This window comes from Gymnoscopelus microlampas, assembly GCF_963454915.1.
Source record: "Gymnoscopelus microlampas genome assembly, chromosome: 1".
Lineage (NCBI taxonomy): Eukaryota > Metazoa > Chordata > Actinopteri > Myctophiformes > Myctophidae > Gymnoscopelus > Gymnoscopelus microlampas.
The window spans coordinates 16,696,443-16,713,507 of record NC_139962.1 but is presented as its reverse complement, the minus strand read 5'-3'; the positions used below and the strand labels follow the sequence as shown (position 1 = coordinate 16,713,507).

Genomic DNA, 17,065 nt, shown 5'->3' with positions numbered 1-17,065 from the left:
TCATTATGAAGAATGTCCCATTTCACAAGTTTTCAAATGTATACAAATCTTTTGAAAATAGCAGATCTACAAGCTCACAATGCCTCGCATTGGGACGCATTGTGAGCTTGTAGATTGGCTGTTTTCAAATGGCCGAAATGTATATAGGGCTGAAGTTGGTAATGTATGTTTTGTAACAATAATCAAAATCTACAAAGTATAGCCTACTAAAGTTTTCAAATAATTGTAGTGGAATAAAAGTACAATGTTTGCCTCTAGTGGAGTATGAGTAAAAATTCAGAAAATTGGAAATACTCCAGCAAAGTAAAAAATAATTGTACTTAAGTAGGCTACAGTGCTTCAGTACATCCCACCCAAGTTTCCACCACTGCTTGTTGCATGGATACACATTGCATTGATGATGAGATTTAGTTTTGTTGACACTTGACAGAAGCATCACTCCCTATCAAATAAACAAGTGGGTGAAAATGGGAGTGGTGTAGTAATGTTAATTCTGGGGACAGACTGAGCAACAAGCTGTAACATAACAAGGGCTGTTTTAAGAATGTTGCCTAAAAGAAGAAAAAAGCAGAGGGTGTCATTGGCGGATGTTGTTGTCATTCGTTGGCAGTGTTGCCAGATTTTGTTTTGGAAATAAGCCACCTCTAGGAAAACAAGCCCAAAACACCCGTTAAGCCCAGGCTACAACGCTGATGATACGTCCCAGGTGCATCCGCATGTGATGTTTTTTCGTTATATACATCGGCTATTTGAAAACCTTGAAATAAAATTTGGAATATTTGGAATATTTTTGAAATATTCTAACAACACAAATATGGTATGGCGCCCTGGCACAAAACATTTTCAGATGGGGGTTAGGTTAGGGACAAATACATATTAATTTGGGGGTCCATGACATGAACATATTTGAGAACCGCTGATTAAAATAATAATCAACACAACTACACTTTAGAAACAAGCCCCAAAAACTGCAAACACCAATAATTACAACCAACTTTCCAAAAAAAATAAGCCCAAAGTCGCTTATAACAAGCGGATTTGGCAACACTGTTCGTTGGGTCACACCCAGCACCTGTGGGCGCACTAGGCAGGTATCAATGCAAATGCGCGCCGGGTGTGTCCGCTTGGTGCAGAAACAGATCAGACCTCTACTGGGAAGTGAAGAGACGTTGGGTCGATCTGGTCTGGTTGACCCAATATCAGCAATATGGCCATAATGGAGCGGATGCTTTTTACACTGACCCTGTGTTGCCTTGGTAAGTTCCCCCACGTTTTCTTTTAAAACATGTTCTAGCCTAGAGAACTTAATTAAGGTGGTCTCATACAAAATGTGTGTGTGCCACACCTGTTCGGGCTCCTTAACTTAAATAATACAAATAATAATACATGTATATTTGTTTAAATTGTTGGTGCTTTTAGAACAGAAAATATTTGGTAGATTTAGTAAGTGTGGCACTCAGACACCTCAGACAGGGACAGTTTGCACAGCGGTTTCCTATATTGAGGTGATTGCAACATTAATAGGCTACTATATATTGCTATATTGCTCTTTAACTCAGTCCTAAAAAGTTATAATAATGCTTTGTGGATACTATTTTGCCTACGTTCTGTATGTCACTTATTTGACAAACTGGTCGGGGGCAGGGGGGCTTTTCCGTTAGGCCATAGGCCTGTAGGGCAGGCCTGTTTATTGAGTTCCATTTATGTTAACTCAGTTAAACTGACTGAGGGTGGCGTAGTCTAGCAGCTAGAATAAAACTAGCTCCATAAAGAACCTCTCACTCCGCTATACAGCTCCGAGATGAGGCTCTATGTGGTTCTCATCCGGGATCGGTCGAACGTCCTTCAAGGCTCCGCTGTTTACCCTTTTGTATACATCGTATCCCAAAACTAATGGTAGATTCCAAACCTCACGGATGTTTAAGTTTTGGACCGGAGCATAATATTTTAGGTCTGGAGCGAAACTACCCGTTTAAATCGCTTATTTAGTCAGCCTGTGGCCATGTTTCCCATTCAACCCGGAAAACACCCCTACGTCCGCTGCCAGTACTGCTCCTGGTTTGGCTACAATGGGAAACATGGCCACCGGCGGACTAAATAAGCGATTTAAACGGGTAGTTTCGCTCCAGACCTAAAATATTATGCTCCGGTCCAAACCTTAAACATCCGTGAGGTTTGGAATCTACCATTAGTTTTGGGATACGATGTATACAAAAGGGTAAACAGCGGAGCTTGGCGGACGTTCGACCGATCCCGGATGAGAACCACATAGAACCTCATCTCGGAGCTGTATAGCGGAGTGAGAGGTTCTTTATGGAGCTAGAATAAAACATGCTACAGCATGAATAGCCTAACATGTGGTTGTGTGTGGTTGTGGGTGTGTGTGTGTGTGTGTGTGTGTGTGTGTGTGTGTGTGTGTGTGTGTGTGTGTGTGTGTGTGTGTGTGTGTGTGTGGCTATAATTTGTTGAAAAGATGTTGTTTATTTTTTTTTATTTTTTTTAAACTTTGTCTTTATTTTTCACACAGACAAAACATACGTTCAAAAAGGACATTACAATAAGGAAAACGACAAACGGAACGAAAGAAAAAGACAGAACAGTAAAAAAGAAAAACAATAAAAAAAAAAAGAAAGGGACAATACAGGGGGGGGGGTATACACTATTCATTTACTCTTATACATATGCCATTTCTCCCAACGTTTCTCAAAAATCTCTGCCTTAATCCTTAAATTATAAGTCATTTTTTCCATAAGACATATTTCTTCAATAATATCACACCAATGTTCCTCTCTAGGAGGGTCTGTTTTCAGCCATTTCCTTGTGATGGCTTTTTTAGCTGCCAGTGTCAAGATTTTGAACAGGTAAACGTCCTCATGTCCTATTATGTCATCTGGTGTCAAACCGAGATACAAAATCCGGGGATCACAGACAATCATGTAGCCCATTACTGCCTCCAAAACCCGGAGATGTTGTTTATTTTACATGTTTAGTTTGCACAAAGGCCGATCACGCTGTCAACAGTAACAAACCCCCATCAATAATAGGCCTATTAATTAACCACTTAAAACGGACCTTCAAGGTTCAATAGTACTAGACTACTAGTGTCTTTTCTGTTGTTGTGGGCAAAGTTTTTTACCTCTGTTTACATTTATGTTTACAGGGGTGTCAATGGCCGGGGCCCTCCAGGTAACAATTCCTGACAGAGAGTATGAGTTTGCCAGAGGAGATAACATCACCCTGCCCTGCTCTTTCGTGCCGAGCCCGAAGACCCCCAAAGACTCACCCATTATTGTCACTTGGACTGTTGAGGGATCCAAACCTGGCACTGCTGAGGTGTGTGTGTGTGTGTGTGTGTGTGAAAGCACATTGTAAACTGTATTTGGAAAAGGTGCTATAAAGTATTATTATTAATTCTACATCATCCAGAAGGTTTATTTGGCACTGCTCATACAGGTACAAGAAGTGAAATGCAATTTTGTGAGGTCCACTTAGTGATGTGTTAAAGCTTGTTTACAGGTATTTGAAACCAGTGCTGGTTACCTTCTGGTTAGAGTGTCTGCCCTGAGATTGGGAGGTTGGGGTTCGATTCCCTGGCCAGGTCATGCCAAAGACTATGAAAATGGGACCAATGCTTGGCACTCAGCATCAAGGGTTGGATTGGGAATAAGTCCCGGTGACATACTAGTGTCATGTCCAGGGGGTGAACTTGTACATCATGGCTGGGGGATGTACTTGTACATCGAGCCGCCTCATGCTACAGAAACAGGAGATACATGGCTTGGCAAGACTTACTGCTACTACAGGCACATGATTATGCACAACTTGAAGTGATACCTATCAGTATCACTGGAATTAAAGATGGTGTAAAGTGATATTTTTTGGGGTGAAAACAAAGTTTTTGGTTTATAGGTCAAAGCTCTATATTCTGATAGTAATCATTGCTATACACATAGTGTTGTTTGTTCAGTAACCGGTGTATCCCAGTTTCTGGTGGGAGAGGAGAGAGTACTCATTTATCAGATAAAAAAACAATCACTTGCACCACCTTTTTAAATAGAAAATGTTATTTTGTTCATTATTTAATGTTCTGCTCTTCTTGCTATTCAACAGTCCCAGGTCCTCAGCTACTTCTCCTCCTCCGGGACTCTTGACATCAAACAGAAGTATGAAGGTCGTGTGACTTTGGACCATGACCTCGCAAAAGGGAAGATCAACCTGAAGCTGACGTCCGTCACGTTGGCAGAGAACAGGGTGTTTGAGTGTCGAGTCCTGATCCCTGGGGACGATGAGGGCAAGCTAGCTGCCACCACACGGTTGATAGTACTGGGTAATGGCCCGTAATTACTGTATTTTAAATCATCATCATATTCAAAGTGAATCCATTCATAATTGTGTTGCAGTCAATTAATTCTGATTGCATGTGGATGGGATTAGATTGGAGGTTATCAAATATTTATTATTTACATTTATCAGCATAATACTCAAATCCCTCTTCAATTACTCATCCGATCAAACCAAGTGAACACCAGTGGAGACACATTAATAATCACATGAAATGGTTCTTTTCATTTTGCCAGTGGCTCCATCGAAACCCATCTGTAAAATCCAGGGTAAAGCAGAGTATGGCCAGAACGTCAACCTGACTTGTTTGTCTGAAGAAGGCTCCCCAACACCAGCATATAAGTGGGAAGCTCGGGATGTCAGGAATGCACCTCGTGTTCCAGACCCGAGGACCACAGATAGTAAGTACAAACCTTGTGTGTTTGTGTCAGTTAAAATAACACTAAGGATTTGACTGTGTAGTAAAGGAATATACCATGAAATATAACATTCGGGCGCTAACTCTCATTCTCAGAGGGAGGCATCTTGTCTCTTTACAATCTCACCAAGGAAACCTCGGGATTCTACATCTGTACCTCTAGCAACAAGATCCGCGCTGCTACCTGCAACGTCACCCTTGCTGTGATGCCACGTGAGTGCAACTCCACCTTATCTTAAACCTATATCCTATGCTGTTATGCTGTGTGGCGAAGACTGCCTCACTTGTGCCTTTACATCCATATGTATTTTTTGTTTACCAGGATAAATATACACCATTACTTTTGGTTGCAGGCTAGCCCTGTGTTTCAAACACCTGATACTAGTATACTAGCTACATGTGTATTCAGGGGTACATTTGACATCCTGTCCTGTTTTACATCCTCTATTATAGATTAATGTTACAAATCACACATACAGTAAGAAGTTTGTTGAAGCATTATTTAATGTGGGATGTGGATGAATATGTTGTCCGTTCCTGTAATCAGGATAGTTTGTAGATGCCAATAAGACAAGGTTACATTTATTTAGGTCACTCTGGTCAGATAGGTAACATGGGGTACAATGCTGCTTGAAGCTCTCTTCTGGTAAAAGCTGACAAAGTTTAAATTGTTCAGTCATAGTTATTTTTGGTTTCAAGTTTCTGACTTAAATATTTTTTGTCAGAAAACCAATCTCACAACTTGCACTATACCATTGATTTCTGTTCTGTGATAGCTGTAGCTTTCTATTGTACATGGTGGTTTCTCAAGAACAATTCAGCAATTTATCATGATCATAATAATTCAAAATACATTTGTTATAATCTGTCTCGTCTTCTCTCTTACCTTCTCCTCACTGGGCTTCATTCCTTTAGCGTCTATAAACATTGGCTCTACTGCAGGGATCATCGGTGGGGTCGTGGCAGCTGTAATTGTTCTCGTTATCATCATCTACTGCTCCACTGATCATGTTCAACCTAGATTTGGCACAAACAAGGGAATGAACTCTTTTTCAAAATTGCCCTAAAGAATCACCTTCAGGAGGCCCCCCCATCCCCCTCCCCTCCTCCTAAAACTGTCTATTGTACATATTTCTTGTTTTTCATACCAGTAACATGTAAGCTGATTGTATGACGTTCTGCATAGTAGTGTATATTTGTATGTCTTAAATGTCATCATGATTTGAGTGCATGGGGATCACATTTTAAATAAGTCAAGTGCTTTTATGAGCGATCCAGTTTAGAGGACCTTGTATTGTGATTTGTACTTCCATGTACTGTTACCATGTCTTTCTAAATAAAGTATTCAATCAATCCCCAACAGTGCTTTGCTGGTGACACTGTTGGTGATGTATTACAAATTCAAGGCACACTTAAGCAGCATGGCTACCACAGCATTCTGCAGCGACCTTCCAGTCCATCAGGTTTGCGCTAAGTGGGAACAATAGTGAACATCATTTGTTTTTCAACAAGACAATGACCCCCCTCTATTTAAGGGCTATTTGACTAAGAAGGTGAGTGATGGAGAGCTGTGTCAGATGACCTGGCCTCCACTTCATTATCACCTGATCTAAACTCAACTAAGATGGTTTGGGGTGAGTTGGACCGCAGAGTGAAGGAAAAGCAGCCAACAAGTGCTCATCACCTCTGGGAACTCTTCAAGACTGTAGGAAACCATGCTAGGTGGCTGATTGAGAGAACGCCACGTGCAAAGCTGTCCTCCAAGCAAAAAAGGTGGCTACTTTGAATAATCTAAAATATATTCTGGTTTATTTGAAGCTGCACCTGGAGCTGAACCTGAAGCTGCATGGAGCTTCAGGCTGATCCATTCAGAGAGTGGGCGGGGTCTATGGTTTGGAACCAGGCTAGATCCACCCACGATCAGCCCCGTGGCACTGTTGAGGTGTTATGGAAGCCCAGGTTTGCTTTGTTAGCAGCCTTAAGCTCATCTCTATCACATCTTCCTCTTGACAATACAACATAGATTCTCTGTTGGGTTCAGGTTAGGCCAGTTCAGTTGGCTGGTCAGTTAAGCACAGTAATACCATGGTCAGTAGGCTACACCAATTACTAGTAGTTTTGGCGCTGTGGGCAGGTGCCAAAACCTGTTGGAAAAGGAAATCAGCATCTCCATAAAGCTTGTCAACATACGGAAGCACAAAGTGCTCTAAAATATCCTGATAGATGGCTGTGTTGACTTTGGACTTGATAAAGCACAGTGGACCAACACCAGCAGATGACATGGCACCTCAAATCATCACTGATAGTGAAAACTTCACACTGGAGTCTTCTTGGCAATAACCTTTATACCATAACCATTACCTGTTAATTTCCCTTTTAAATGGTGCCCCAATCATGAACATGCACTTGTGGGATGAACAGCACACCAACAAACACAACCATGATGGCTGACTTGCGACAAATTCTGGCTGAACAGTGTAATGCCATCCCACAGCAGTATGTGGCCAGAATGGTGACCAGCATGAGGAGGAGGAGCCAGGTTGCGTACGGTATACAAAGTGTACGCAACATGGGAACCACCGGGGCACTGACCCGAAAGATCAGGTAGGTTGAAGAGGCTTAACCATTAAGCATGGCAAAAGCTGGAAGCTCATCAGTGACTGCCAAGATCCGGGGAGAAAGTGCAACGGAACGAGTGGAAACTTGGTACTTGCACTTCAAAAAGCTTGTGCCCAAACATATTGAAGTGTTGGACCTCATCAACGAAGCATACACATCTGCCGAGCTACCGGAGCTGTGGCGCATAATGTCAAATCGTTCCGGTACCAAATTCAGGAGACCTCACCCAAGACGGAAAACTACAGGGGCATCAGCTTGTGCTCACAAGTTGCCAAGACAGCTTAACCCGATGATCCTCAACCATCTTAGAACAGTCTCAGGCCCTCTGCTGAAAAACTCACAGAATGGCTCTCGCCCTGAGCGGTGAGCAAACAACAGTCAGACAGATAGTGGCTCTGAGGAGGGTGTGGGGTGACCTGTCTGCGGTGATCACCTTCATTGACCTCCAAAAAGCCTTTGACACCAAGAGGGTGAGTGGATGGATGGCTTTGATCTCTGATCCAGGTGCATCATGAGCTATATAGCTCTCACTGCTCATACACACCAAGGCATAGATGCAACACACACACACACACACACACACACACACACACACACACACACACACACACACACACAAGAAGTGAAAGAGAAGTGATACTGGTCTTGCATTGTGTACATTGATCATGTGATTTTCATATTCATAATCATTATATTCATAATGAGGAGGTGGAGCGTAATCATTATGAATATTCATAATGATTACAGCATGGAAAAGAAGAGAGAACAGAGAGGACAGAAGAGGGGGAGAAATTAACATAGTGGAGAGGAGGAGACAGGAAGAAAAGAACAGAGAGGAGACATGAGCAGGAGAGGAGAAAAGGAGAGAGAGAGAGAGAGAGAGAGAGAGAGAGAGAGAGAGAGAGAGAGAGAGAGAGAGAGAGAGAGAGAGAGAGAGAGAGAGAGAGAGAGAGAGAGAGAGAGAGAGAGAGAGAGAGAGAGAGAGAGAGAGAGAGAGAGAGAGAGAGAGAGAGAGAGAGAGAGAGAGAGAGAGAGAGAGAGAGAGAGAGAGAGAGAGAGTCCTCTCGGGCGTGGAATGTTCACGCTGCAAGAAGGGGAGACTTGGAGAAGGGTGAGAGGCAAGGCTGCTGGCATTGACCATGTGTCTGGGAGGAAACTGTATTTATCCCTGAAGAAGCAAGTGGCTCCAACGGTGCTCAGTCAAAATCACTGTTTGGTGATTTTGTGTTCCAGACAGCCCAGAACCAGAACAACGTTCTACTGTTCCTGTTATCTCTGTTGGCAATAAATCAAATACACCTATAGTCAATTTGTATAGTCAATCACCAGTTCTCGGGAGCATCCACTAGAGGGCGCTACGCTGCAAAATAACAGTGGAAGAGTGTCACTCAGAAAATGTGATAAAATGAAAAATAAAATAAGACAGCTAGCCCTACGTAGATAATAAGATGTGTTATCAAATCTTAACCTATGCAGGGATGTGCCTAAATGTTGGCTAGAGTCAGTTGAAAAGATACAGGAGTAACACCATTTCAAAATGATTTTCTTTTCTTTTTTTCATTCTCTCACGCAGACATGTGGCTACCTGTTCTCTGTCCTGCGGTGGGGGTTGTGTGGAAATTCCTTGTCAAACCAGTTTAACTGGACAGACAGATGCTTCTCTTATTTCCAAAGACATACAGTAGGGTTTACTGGTTCTGTAGATGTAGCCTAATTACATTCTCTTTAAGCAAGTTGATTGATTAAATAGCAAAGGCAAATGCAATTGGTTCAGTTCATTTAGTTTTGTTCTTATCATGCGTAGACTAACTAACCTAGCTCTAGGCCTACTGATATTGATATATAGCCTAATATCTAACCTTGTTGCTAGTGGTGGAAAAAATACTCACATTTTTTACTTAAGTAATCAATACTGCAATGTAGAAATACTCTTTTACAAGTAAAAGTCCAGTAATCAAAATATATTTGAGTAAAAGTATTGCCATCAAAATGTACTTAAAGTTAAAAGTAGAACGTATTCATTATGAAGAATGTCCCATTTCACAAGTTTTCAAATGTATACAAATCTTTTGAAAATAGCAGATCTACAAGCTCACAATGCCTCGCATTGGGACGCATTGTGAGCTTGTAGATTGGCTGTTTTCAAATGGCCGAAATGTATATAGGGCTGAAGTTGGTAATGTATGTTTTGTAACAATAATCAAAATCTACAAAGTAACTAGCTTACTAAAGTTTTCAAATAATTGTAGTGGAATAAAAGTACAATGTTTGCATCTAGTGGAGTATGAGTAAAAATTCAGAAAATTGGAAATACTCCAGCAAAGTAAAAAATAATTGTACTTAAGTAGGCTACAGTGCTTCAGTACATCCCACCCAAGTTTCCACCACTGCTTGTTGCATGGATACACATTGCATTGATGATGAGATTTAGTTTTGTTGACACTTGACAGAAGCATCACTCCCTATCAAATAAACAAGTGGGTGAAAATGGGAGTGGTGTAGTAATGTTAATTCTGGGGACAGACTGAGCAACAAGCTGTAACATGACAAGGGCTGTTTTAAGAATGTTGCCTAGAAGAAGAAAAAAGCAGAGGGTGTCATTGGCGGATGTTGTTGTCATTCGTTGGCAGTGTTGCCAGATTTTGTTTTAGAAATAAGCCACCTCTAGGAAAACAAGCCCAAAACACCCGTTAAGCCCAGGCTACAACGCTGATGATACGTCCCAGGTGCATCCGCATGTGATGTTTTTTCGTTATATACATCGGCTATTTGAAAACCTTGAAATAAAATTTGGAATATTTGGAATATTTTTGAAATATTCTAACAACACAAATATGGTATGGCGCCCTGGCACAAAACATTTTCAGATGGGGGTTAGGTTAGGGACAAATACATATTAATTTGGGGGTCCATGACATGAACATATTTGAGAACCGCTGATTAAAATAATAATCAACACAACTACACTTTAGAAACAAGCCCCAAAAACTGCAAACACCAATAATTACAACCAACTTTACAAAAAAAATAAGCCCAAAGTCGCTTATAATAAGCGGATTTGGCAACACTGTTCGTTGGGTCACACCCAGCACCTGTGGGCGCACCAGGCAGGTATCGATGCAAATGCGCGCCGGGTGTGTCCGCTTGGTGCAGAAACAGATCAGACCTCTACTGGGAAGTGAAGAGACGTTGGGTCGATCTGGTCTGGTTGACCCAATATCAGCAATATGGCCATAATGGAGCGGATGCTTTTTACACTGACCCTGTGTTGCCTTGGTAAGTTCCCCCACGTTTTCTTTTAAAACATGTTCTAGCCTAGAGAACTTAATTAAGGTGGTCTCATACAAAATGTGTGTGTGCCACACCTGTTCGGGCTCCTTAACTTAAATAATACAAATAATAATACATGTATATTTGTTTAAATTGTTGGTGCTTTTAGAACAGAAAATATTTGGTAGATTTAGTAAGTGTGGCACTCAGACACCTCAGACAGGGACAGTTTGCACAGCGGTTTCCTATATTGAGGTGATTGCAACATTAATAGGCTACTATATATTGCTATATTGCTCTTTAACTCAGTCCTAAAAAGTTATAATAATGCTTTGTGGATACTATTTTGCCTACGTTCTGTATGTCACTTATTTGACAAACTGGTCGGGGGCAGGGGGGCTTTTCCGTTAGGCCATAGCTAGGCCTGTAGGGCAGGCCTGTTTATTGAGTTCCATTTATGTTAACTCAGTTAAACTGACTGAGGGTGGCGTAGTCTAGCAGCTAGAATAAAACATGCTACAGCATGAATAATAGCCTAACATGTGTGTGTGTGTGTGTGTGTGTGTGTGTGTGTGTGTGTGTGTGTGTGTGTGTGTGTGGCTATAATTTGTTGAAAAGATGTTGTTTATTTATTTTTTATTTTTTTAAACTTTGTCTTTATTTTTCACACAGACAAAACATACGTTCAAAAAGGACATTACAATAAGGAAAACGACAAACGGAACGAAAGAAAAAGACAGAACAGTGAAAAAGAAAAACAATTAAAAAAAAAGAAAGGGACAATACAGGGGGGGGGGGGGTATACACTATTCATTTACTCTTATACATATGCCATTTCTCCCAACGTTTCTCAAAAATCTCTGCCTTAATCCTTAAATTATAAGTCATTTTTTCCATAAGACATATTTCTTCAATAATATCACACCAATGTTCCTCTCTAGGAGGGTCTGTTTTCAGCCATTTCCTTGTGATGGCTTTTTTAGCTGCCAGTGTCAAGATTTTGAACAGGTAAACGTCCTCATGTCCTATTATGTCATCTGGTGTCAAACCGAGATACAAAATCCGGGGATCACAGACAATCTTGTAGCCCATTACTGCCTCCAAAACCCGGAGATGTTGTTTATTTTACATGTTTGCACAAAGGCCGATCACGCTGTCAACAGTAACGAACCCCCATCAATAATAGGCCTATTAATTAACCACTTAAAACGGACCTTCAAGGTTCAATAGTACTAGACTACTAGTGTCTTTTCTGTTGTTGTGGGGAAAGTTTTTTACCTCTGTTTACATTTATGTTTACAGGGGTGTCAATGGCCGGGGCCCTCCAGGTAACAATTCCTGACAGAGAGTATGAGTTTGCCAGAGGAGATAACATCACCCTGCCCTGCTCTTTCGTGCCGAGCCCGAAGACCCCCAAAGACTCACCCGTTATTGTCACTTGGACTGTTGAGGGATCCAAACCTGGCACTGCTGAGGTGTGTGTGTGTGTGTGTGTGTGTGTGTGTGTGTGTGTGTGTGTGTGTGTGTGTGTGTGTGTGTGTGTGTGTGTGTGTGTGTGTGTGTGTGTGTGTGTGTGTGTGTGTGTGTGTGTGTGAAAGCACATTGTAAACTGTATTTGGAAAAGGTGCTATAAAGTATTATTATCAATTCTACATCATCCAGAAGGTTTATTTGGCACTGCTCATACAGGTACAAGAAGTGAAATGCAATTTTGTGAGGTCCACTTAGTGATGTGTTAAAGCTTGTTTACAGGTATTTGAAACCAGTGCTGGTTACCTTCTGGTTAGAGTGTCTGCCCTGAGATTGGGAGGTTGGGGTTCGATTCCCTGGCCAGGTCATGCCAAAGACTATGAAAATGGGACCAATGCTTGGCACTCAGCATCAAGGGTTGGATTGGGAATAAGTCCCGGTGACATACTAGTGTCATGTCCAGGGGGTGAACTTGTACATCATGGCTGGGGGATGTACTTGTACATCGAGCCGCCTCATGCTACAGAAACAGGAGATACATGGCTTGGCAAGACTTAGTTACTGCTACTACAGGCACATGATTATGCACAACTTGAAGTGATACCTATCAGTATCACTGGAATTAAAGATGGTGTAAAGTGATATTTTTTGGGGTGAAAACAAAGTTTTTGGTTTATACGTCAAAGCTCTATATTCTGATAGTAATCATTGCTATACACATAGTGTTGTTTGTTCAGTAACCGGTGTATCCCAGTTTCTGGTGGGAGAGGAGAGAGTACTCATTTATCAGATAAAAAAACAATCACTTGCACCACCTTTTTAAATAGAAAATGTTATTTTGTTCTTTATTTAATGTTCTGCTCTTCTTGCTATTCAACAGTCCCAGGTCCTCAGCTACTGGTCCTCCTCCGGGACTCTTGACATCAAACAGAAGTATGAAGGTCGTGTGACTTTGGACCATGACCTCGCAAAAGGGAAGATCAACCTGAAGCTGACGTCCATCACGTTGGCAGAGAACAGGGTGTTTGAGTGTAAAGTACTGATCCGTGGGGACGATGAGGGCAAGCTAGCTGCCACCACACGGTTGATAGTACTGGGTAATGGCCCGTAATTACTGTATTTTAAATCATCATCATATTCAAAGTGAATCCATTCATAATTGTGTTGCAGTCAATTAATTCTGATTGCATGTGGATGGGATTAGATTGGAGGTTATCAAATATTTATTATTTACATTTATCAGCATAATACTCAAATCCCTCTTCAATTACTCATCCGATCAAACCAAGTGAACACCAGTGGAGACACATTAATAATCACATGAAATGGTTCTTTTCATTTTGCCAGTGGCTCCATCAAAACCCATCTGTAAAATCCAGGGTAAAGCAGAGTATGGCCAGAACGTCAACCTGACTTGTTTGTCTGAAGAAGGCTCCCCAACACCAGCATATAAGTGGGAAGCTCGGGATGTCAGGAATGCACCTCGTGTTCCAGACCCGAGGACCACAGATAGTAAGTACAAACCTTGTGTGTTTGTGTCAGTTAAAATAACACTAAGGATTTTACTGTGTAGTAAAGGAATATACCATGAAATATAACATTCGGGCGCTAACTCTCATTCTCAGAGGGAGGCATCTTGTCTCTTTACAATCTCACCAAGGAAACCTCGGGATTCTACATCTGTACCTCTAGCAACAAGATCCGCTCTGCTACCTGCAACGTCACCCTTGCTGTGATGCCACGTGAGTGCAACTCCACCTTATCTTAAACCTATATCCTATGCTGTTATGCTGTGTGGCGAAGACTGCCTCACTTGTGCCTTTACATCCATATGTATTTTTTGTTTACCAGGATAAATATACACCATTACTTTTGGTTGCAGGCTAGCCCTGTGTTTCAAACACCTGATACTAGTATACTAGCTACATGTGTATTCAGGGGTACATTTGACATCCTGTCCTGTTTTACATCCTCTATTATAGATTAATGTTACAAATCACACATACAGTAAGACGTTTGTTGAAGCATTATTTAATGTGGGATGTGGATGAATATGTTGTCCGTTCCTTTAATCAGGATAGTTTGTAGATGCCAATAAGACAAGGTTACATTTATTTAGGTCACTCTGGTCAGATAGGTAACATGGGGTACAATGCTGCTTGAAGCTCTCTTCTGGTAAAAGCTGACAAAGTTGAAATTGTTCAGTCATAGTTATTTTTGGTTTCAAGTTTCTGACTTAAATATTTTTTGTCAGAAAACCAATCTCACAACTTGCACTATACCATTGATTTCTGTTCTGTGATAGCTGTAGCTTTCTATTGTACATGGTGGTTTCTCAAGAACAATTCAGCAATTTATCATGATCATAATAATTCAAAATACATTTGTTATAATCTGTCTCGTCTTCTCTCTTACCTTCTCCTCACTGGGCTTCATTCCTTTAGCGTCCATAAACATTGGCTCTACTGCAGGGATCATCGGTGGGGTCGTGGCAGCTGTAATTGTTCTCATTATCATCATCTACTGCTGCTGTTGCCGCAAGAAGAACAAAGAGGAGGACTATGCCATGGGGTATGCTAACAAAACATCTACACAATTTATGTAGCCACCTGGATTCAGATATTAGGTAATTAGATATTAAACTTCTGGTCTTCAGGCAGGGCTGATATACACACAAACACAACTACCACATGCCTGACTGCCTGGTCTTTGCTCTGTCTCCAGGGTTCGTGAAGAAGGCGAGTTCCATGACAAAGAGCAGCCTGAGAATGGCGAGAGACACTATGAAGACAGGCATGAGAGTGTTCGGAGTGAAGATGAGTCCAGTGTGAGGAATGCCCCCAACCGACATGAAGAGCGAAGCGAGCGGGAATCCGATCGGCGCAACGACTATGACGACCGCCGCAGCGACTATGACGACCGCCGCAGCGACTATGATGACCGCCGCAGCGACTACTCCGACCGACGTGATAAGTATAGTGACCGCAACGAGCGCCAGGATGACCGTCGCCATGACGATGACCGTTGCCACGACGATGCCCGTCGCTACGACGATGACGACCGCAGAGACCGCTCCTACAAAGATGATCGCTACGACGAGCCATATGAGGAGAGAGTTGGGGAGGATCGCAGACCCCCCAAGGTGCCTTCCAAGCCATCCAGGGTGGAGTACGATGACTAAAATCCTAAACCCAGATAAACAAACCTCTTCTTTGGTCCATTAGACACGTTGATGTGAGGAAGATTAGTGTCTGTATTTGTCTGTTTCTCCTTAAGGCTTTACTGTGAGAAACATGGCTTTCAATCCAAGGGTTTGACTGTGTGTGTGTTGCGCTTGTGCGTCACATTGGAGGCCAATTTAACCCCTCTGTAAAAACAATCCTCCATTAATATCCTGTACTTTTTTTATGCAGCATGTTTGAATGTTTTTTAAATGCATTGTGGTGTTGAAATGGAAGTTTTTGTTCATTATCTCTTCAGTTTCTAAAATGCTTGTTAGGTTTTTTTTTTCTTTCTTCATCAAATGATCTGTGTGACTGATTTGAAAATTCAATCTTCCTCCGCTTGACCTCAGGCCAGTTGATGTCATTACAAATGGGCCGCAACATCGTGTTTTTAACATTATGAAATGTTATTGTTTGTTCTCCTGTGACTCAACTATTCAGAATGTATGATAAATATTGTGAATAATTGTGCCATTCTTGCTTTGCTAAATCACTGATTAACGGTTATTTTGTGAATTATATTTGACATGATATTTTCTTGGAATGCAATAGTACAATTTTAACATGTAAATAGACTATTGTTTTATTTTTTTGATAATGTGTTGAGTTGTGGGACTAGATACAAAAACATGTTTATTAAACAATATGAAAATGCCTCCAAAACAAATGTAGCTAAATGAACTACTAGTGCCAAATAAATCAGCCTGGTCAATTAATAAATGGCTACTAATAAATTGAAATGGGCTACATATTTCAAATACATGTAACAGAAATACTGCCAGTCTCTGATTGGGATATGTCAAATAAAGTGGTTCGTAAAACAAGTATGAAAGGTTTGATGTCTTCAGAATGGGCAACATGACGCACACTCCTCTCGCCTATGCACACGCAAGGAAGTCTGTTGATTATTCTACTTGGCATAGAACAGTGGTTTTCATGTCAAGGTCCCATTATTTATTCGACATTTGAGCCACGGATCACCATTTGATGATATTTAGCCTCTCAGACCCAAGACTTAGAATATTTTATTGATTGATAAGATTTTGTCCATGCTGTTGATGTTTATACCATAGGAGAGCTAACAGGCAAACGTTGATCAAAATAACTTAAAGACATAAGGGTCCATTTCGTTACCAACTCTCCATTTAGCTGGGGACCAACTGGAACCTCCTCAAGAACCACTGGTTGAGAACCACTTGCATAGAACACTAGATTGCTAGGAACACTAGATGGCGCCAGTGCTTAATGAGTCTTCCAGTTTAGTAGACCTGTTGTTCTCGTGTCTTACTAAATAAAGTACATCAATCAATAAATCAATCAAGCCACCGTATCTATAACCATATCGATAAACGATTCAACTTTTACTTATCAACTATTCTGCCTGTATATTTCTTTTCCTGTGATCATTTCAGTCGAGAATTCATTAATAATACGACTATTTGGGAAATAAGCAAATGAATAATCGATCTCCCTATTTACTAAATCGTCTGCCACATAATAGAACGGTTTGCAGGTGTCAACTCAAGACATTTACGTTTTAGTTTAGTTTACTCCTCCTACTCCAGACCTGTTACATAAAGGAAATAAAGTAGTGTAGCAGCCTAATCATGTTTCAGGGATTAAGCACACATGAATTAACATGGAGGTATGGTATGACGCCCCCACCCCGTTCATTCGCAGCCAATGGTGTAAAGTACTTTTACTCAAGTACTGTACTTAAGTA

At 41.3% G+C, this 17,065-nt stretch overlaps 1 protein-coding gene across 1 annotated transcript; it reads left to right on the top strand.

Moving 5' to 3' along the window:
- The first annotated feature begins 1,103 nt into the window (after positions 1 to 1,103).
- LOC311042908 (uncharacterized protein) lies at positions 1,104 to 16,166 on the top strand. The gene is made up of 15 exons (XM_084054003.1): positions 1,104 to 1,256; positions 3,161 to 3,333; positions 4,111 to 4,327; positions 4,578 to 4,742; positions 4,856 to 4,972; positions 5,675 to 5,819; positions 7,181 to 7,363; positions 7,722 to 7,848; positions 10,490 to 10,580; positions 11,951 to 12,123; positions 12,999 to 13,215; positions 13,466 to 13,630; positions 13,744 to 13,860; positions 14,563 to 14,689; positions 14,843 to 16,166. Exons 1-15 carry the CDS (start codon positions 1,208 to 1,210, stop codon positions 15,297 to 15,299), a joined length of 2,523 nt encoding a protein of 840 aa, XP_083910129.1. The 5' UTR covers positions 1,104 to 1,207; the 3' UTR covers positions 15,300 to 16,166.
- The last annotated feature ends 899 nt before the right edge of the window (positions 16,167 to 17,065 follow it).